At 48.6% G+C, this 6,000-nt stretch overlaps 1 protein-coding gene across 1 annotated transcript in view; it reads right to left on the reverse strand.

The window, feature by feature from the left end:
• Window positions 1-2,502, reverse strand: part of SCD5 (stearoyl-CoA desaturase 5) — an 80,254-nt gene extending 77,752 nt beyond the window's left edge. Inside the window, exon 1 of the mRNA XM_073340509.1 lies at window positions 1,851-2,502. Within this exon, the coding sequence (XP_073196610.1) occupies window positions 1,851-2,079 (229 nt within the window). The 5' untranslated portion in view covers window positions 2,080-2,502. The remainder of the gene's footprint in view (window positions 1-1,850) is intronic.
• Between the last annotated feature and the right edge of the window lie 3,498 nt (window positions 2,503-6,000).

A 6,000-nucleotide genomic window follows, 5' to 3' on the forward strand; every position in this document is an offset into this window, starting at 1 on the left:
TCCGGCTCACACACTTGTGGCTTTCAAGTAGCACAATCATTTCTTTTAAGGCAGAGGAGTAAAAAGCAAGAGCTGGCAAGTGGGAGCCAGGAGACCTGCATTCCACTCCCTCCTCTGCCACTCACTCTCAGTGTGACAACCTCCCCATGCCTCAGTTTCCCCTTCTGTAGCTCTGGGCTAACAGCGTGCTTAGAGATGCTCTGATGAGAGGTTAGATGGAAGTGCAACGAGCCCTTATAATTGTCATTAAGGAACGCAGCGAGCATCAGCATAGTAGTGAATATATACATGGGGGTGGGGAGGGAGAAGGTTGGGAACCGGAGCGCCCTGGAATTTAGCACCATTCCCTGCATACCATGTGTTATGCAGACCAGCGTGTCAACACACAGCTCCCCCAAACCAAACAGGGAGTGGAAGGGCCCTTGAATAACTCTCCACATTCCCAGCATGCACTAACTCTCTACATCTTTACTTATGGGCCTTGTCCTGGGTGGCGTCAAACCCCTTCATCTCCCACCAGATTCAGCGGCACTTGTGGGAAGCATCAGCAGCAAGTCTCGTGTGTGTTGCAGGGGGCTGGACACTTGGCTGCAGCACGAGCATTTTGGGATTGTGCATTGGCCCCTAATGGGCTTTCTAAAAACAAACAAAACCCAGTGAAGTCCCCCGCGCAGAGGGGTCGACCTGCACCCACTCACTTAGCAGGGGTTGTGTCCTTTGTCTCAGCTAAACCTGGGGGAAAGGGGCTAACAGAAGTGGCTATGCTGACGTACCCATCAGAGTGCATGCAGTTAGGCCGGTTGTAAATCCCGACGCGCAGGAACGAAGATGATTTGGGACGAGTTGCACGAGCCTCAGCATTTCCCGGGCTGCAGCCCTAAGTCATGGCTGCCCCCCAAAGTCCCTGGTGCATGCCACAATGCCCCAGCCGGAGCTGGGGAAAAGGAGCAGAGAGCCCTGTTCAGCGTATCTCCAGCAGGTTTACTTTATGCCAGGGGCACATATGACAGACACACCTGGGGGATTCTTCGGTTAGTGACTCTAGGGATATGTAAGCAGGCAAATAGCATCTACACGTACCAGGCATTAAAAGGGGGAAGAGGCTGGCAGGAGGACTGGGGGGTGGGGTGGGGGAAGTGGAGCCCATAAGGAGAAAAAGTAACAACAGCCTGGACTGTATATAAAACAAAGAATTAAGAGTGGGAAGCATTTTAGGCTGCTGGCATCTGATCCTGCTAGGTACTGAGTGCCCCCAACTCCCACTGACTTCAGTGCAGGTGTGGAGAGCTCAGCCCCTCACAAGATCAGGCCCTTAGGTAAGATTTCATCTCCCCCTCTCCCTTCCATACCCAGTTGTTTCATTGAGAATACTGTGAGCTGTTGGTTCAGAAATGAGTCAAAATTACCAGGATCTGGGAGACAGGGACAGGGACCAGACAAGACCATCTCCTATGGGAAGGTGCTTAAAAACAGCCAATTGATGTCCTCATCGGTTGAGAGGGATGAAGTTTCTAATCTGACTGTTTCGGTTTTCCCACCCCCCCTCCAGCACGGGAACAATACTGATCCTGTTGCTCGTGGGAAAAGTACAGGGTGGTTTATCATCCTTTTGCCCTAGGGTGCAAATCATGCAGCAGAGGAGCTGAACGGCATGATTCAAGCTGAAGGAGGACTTTGAAACATTAGGCTCCAATGTGCGACTTCCCTCCCCCCCCTCTAGTTTTAAAGAACAGTCGCCAACACAGGACTAATCCAGCCTTCAGAAAACAGAAGCAACCCCCCCGGCCCAAGAAAGGAGAGGTCTCCTACAAGGGGATAACAAAGCAGACCCCGATTGTCGGGGAACTCACCCCAGATTAAAGTAAGCAGCTGGGCCTTGGGAATGAGGCAGAGGGAGTACACAGCTCCGATGTGAAGCAGTGTCATTAGGACGACATTCCTCCAGACAATCTGCTGGCTATAGCTGGCATTCCCCTCGCTGCTCTCGGCTTTTGATCCTAACGGGCTTTCTTCTCTCCCACCACAGAAGGGGGTCCTTTTCTCTCCAGCCACTGCACAGTTGGCTCCTGGGCCCGGCATAGCTGAGGAAGCAAGGTCCGAGTGTGCCTATGCACCCAAGCTTGTGCGGTGCCCCACGGACCAGGGTCTGAGAGCGGCTACCAGTCTGACAGCGAAGGTGAGTAGTTGCTTGCTTGGAGGGTTGATGATTTATTTGTTGTAACGGACGAGGATTGTTCTTCTTTTTAGGTTGGGGATTTTTTCCCCTGCCTTCTTTCCCCTTCAGACCAGGTTTAAATAAACCCTACGAATGCAAGTCCTGGAGCACAGCATCTGTTGCTAGCATCTCATCCATGATGCTCCTGCTGTGCCAGAACTGAACTCCGCACAGCAACAGAGGGAAGAAAAAAAAGGGGGGGGAGGGAAAGAGAAAAAAGAGAGTGAAAGACAGACCTGCATAGCTACAGCCAATCAGAATTACATGTGGGGCTCTACAAGAGAGCTGCTCTGGCCGCTGGTGCCACATATTGGCTAGACTGAAAATTCCCCCCCACGCAAACAGAATGCAAACACTGAGAGGGAGGGAGGGAATTGAATCCAAAGCGGTGGCCAGATGCAACTAGCCCTCCCCCAAGGCAGCCAAGCTTTTGTGAGGTTGCTGAGCCCTCTCAATTGCCCCTGGGTGGGTGGGGGAAAAACCCCTCCATGCACCAAATCAGTCTGCACTCATTCAGTACAACTGTGCCTGCTTAATATCAATTGATGTCAAAGGACATATAATTTAACGTCAGTTGAAAATCCCTGCTCTAGACAGGACTGAGGGCCCAATCTGGCTCCCACTGGAAAATCAGGTCCCTTAATGATAATTACTACACATGGTAACACAGGGAGAGGGCAGTTTTTCAGTGGATTGCATTGTTGAGTGATCTATTTGCAGCCTTGCTGCTTGCTATGAATGTACAATAACCAGAGGGTTAACAATGTTACGGGCCATCTGCTGATAAACGGGCCTCCACCTTTACCCTGGGTGTAAGCTCACTGTAAAAACGGTGGGAAAGTGGCTATAAGTGCGTGAGGTGTCACGATAAGCTGTAACAATGCACACTGATGGGAAAAGGAGCCACAGCTGGTGTTAAGATCATGCCTGGTAAACAAGAGACGCGTGGGACCAGAAATCAGTGAACCAAAATTGGTGGTGAAAATTAGGTCTAATTGATGAACCAAATAATGAGGGAATCCATAGCTCCCCTTTGGGGTCCTCATAAAGAGACTTGAAGGGAAAGCTGGCTACCCCAATGCTAGCTGACTGACTGAAAGATGACAGAAGGGGAAGGAGTGAGCTTCACCATCATGGCTGCCACCCCCACTGTCTCCTGGGTCCCCAGCTCCCCTTCATCTTAATCTTGAGAGATGTTCTGGTCGGGCCAGATGACATCACCATCTCCACTAGCTCCAACTAAATCCCAAATACTACCTGGGATGTGAAACTGTGTTGTCCCCCCTACCCAACCCATGTGCCCTTTTCCTTCCTACCTTATTACTTTTCTTTCTTAGCCCTCTCCTTTTTCCTCCTGTCTAATAAGAGCCTGGCTTGGCCAGCCAAGACTGTATATTTAGCATCGCTATTGTAAGTGGTGACCAGAGAGGCAGCTAAATGCAATGCCCTAAACAGCCCACTGCTGGTATGAGTTTGTCAGGTCTCAGAGGTGCTGATCAGACCTTGTGCTGGGTCTGTGCTTTTTCAGCAGTAAGAATCAAAACTGGAAACAGAAGCTGCGTTTTCTGTCTTTCCTGTTCTCTTTTTTCCCCACTTTGGTGTGCGTTTGTCTTCTAGGAAATAGCGTCAGCAGTAACAAGAGCAGCTCCAGCCTCTCCCCGCTAACTTCTTCTCTTTTCCCCAAAAGGACAGTATGTACCATCTCTAATATCCTCTCAGAGGAGTTTCCTGCAAAAAACTCTCTCCAGCTAAATGGAAAGGGAACAAAGAATGTTGTTCAAAAGAAAAGCCTTATTTAATAGTGTGCATTTCAAATGCATTCAAATTGGCTTCTGTTTTCTTCGGCTATCTTTAATAAAAGGTTAAAGGAATTTTTAGTGGTGTCTTAGTGATGGTACCAAGCAAGCTGAGGTCTCTGTATACCAAACCCTGAACCTTGTTTAATGTCACAGGGTCATGCTAATACCTTTGACCTTTTGGGCCCATATATTCCATATAACAGCAACCAGTGATGACAGTTTCCTTTTTTTTTAGTGGAGGGGGGAAGGTGTCTGTGCAAAATGTCTCCACATCGGTTTTATTGTCAGTGGGTGGAAAGTGAAATCCCTTGTTGGGAAATCCCAGTGTATGCCATCAAGTGCTGGGGCAAAGAGATGCCCCCACAGGTGGGTTTGACTGCAGCTAAAAGGAGTGAACCACAGTTGGTGGACATAAGTGTCACTGCATTGAGGCTGCACCAGTCGCACCAGCTGATGCCCATGGCCATCTTTTCTGGGTGGGTCCTGCTCCAAAGTGCAGTGATCTACAGCAGATTTAAGTTGTTGTCCCACTCCTTCCAAAAATCCCCTCGTCTAAAAGGATTGGGCTCTACGCTTCATAATTATTCACAGCTCTGCAGAGAGGCAAAACCAGACCTAGGTCTCTGTGTTGGATCATATTAAAGAAGTTCTGTATTAAAATCACAAATGAGTTTGATTCCCCATAGTTTAAATTCCAGGGTATTACTAATTAAGAGGTCTCTTGGTTTTTGGTACTGTTTCTCTCCCTCTATGTGTGAAACTTGCAAGCTGCTAATTGCGTTAGTACATTCTAAGACAGAGTCTGTTCTCAAAGCAATTCTTTGTAATAACAACTACTCACACAGAGAGAGACTCAAAGCAATACTCTGTAACAACAGAAACAGCACCCAGAGACTCCCTGCCCTTTTGTTGTATTCATCTCACTTTGTTAACAATTGTGATTAAAATAGAGATAGAGGATGTATGTGGATGGATGCTTGGTGTGGATAATAACTGAATGATCAGGGAGGTGCCAGCCTAAGAATCCAGTGTCCATCGGCTGAAGAAGGCGTCAAGTGGAAATAACCAGAGGACCCCCGGAGGGCAGACTGGAATCCACCCAACAGCCTCAAGAATGGGAGAACCAAAGAACAAGATAACATCTGGCAGCACGGAGCCGTCAGGAATGTGCCATCTGCTGATTGATTCAGCAACAGCATGATGAAGCAATTCCCATAGACTGGCATAGGAAGAAATTCCTATAAAAATGGACTCTAGAAACTGAGAACTTTGGGGTCTGATTCTGCAAACCAACTTCCAGGAGCATCAGACAAGGCCCTGCTCCCTCCTCATGTCCAGGCCACCTGGCCAGTGGCTTGGCATGAGCAACTCTAAGGCTGGTAACTATGATAGCAACCTTGCAGAATCTCTCTCTTTCTCTCTCTGTGTGTGTGTGTGAGAGAGAATAAATATGAGATTGAATGGAATGTTATAGCTATAACTAACTGCTTACTATGATTCTTTCTGTATTCACAATAAATGTGGTATTTTGCCTTTTCCCCTTTAATAAGATTGTGCTGGTTTTTATTTTATTGGTATAACATCTGCACAGGGGTGAATTCCACCTGAAGGGCCCAAATCCTGCAGTCTTTGCTCAGGGCCATTATGCCACCTACTTCCATGGATAAGCCAGCAGGAGCAGACCAGAGGGGTAGGGAAACTCAGTGAGGTTGAGGTCATGGGCAATCCTGTAAATCGTCCCCTTGAAAGGCTTGAGGAGGGCGGGAGGGGGGTGTCCAAACGTTCTAGATCACATAGTTCTGCTGCAGTAATAGATAAGAACTATCCTGCATGGACAGCTAACCCTCCTTGTGGTCCGACTGGCTGGGTCCCCCAGCTCCAAGCTGTCATAACTCCACCCATCTGGCTTTCACCAAAGAAATCAGGCAGTTGAGTAGGGGAGGGTGCCATGAAGAGAGACCTCTTCCCTGCTCCTCCCCCAGTCAC

Source organism: Lepidochelys kempii, chromosome 4 (genome assembly GCF_965140285.1).
Source record: "Lepidochelys kempii isolate rLepKem1 chromosome 4, rLepKem1.hap1, whole genome shotgun sequence".
NCBI lineage: Eukaryota > Metazoa > Chordata > Testudines > Cheloniidae > Lepidochelys > Lepidochelys kempii.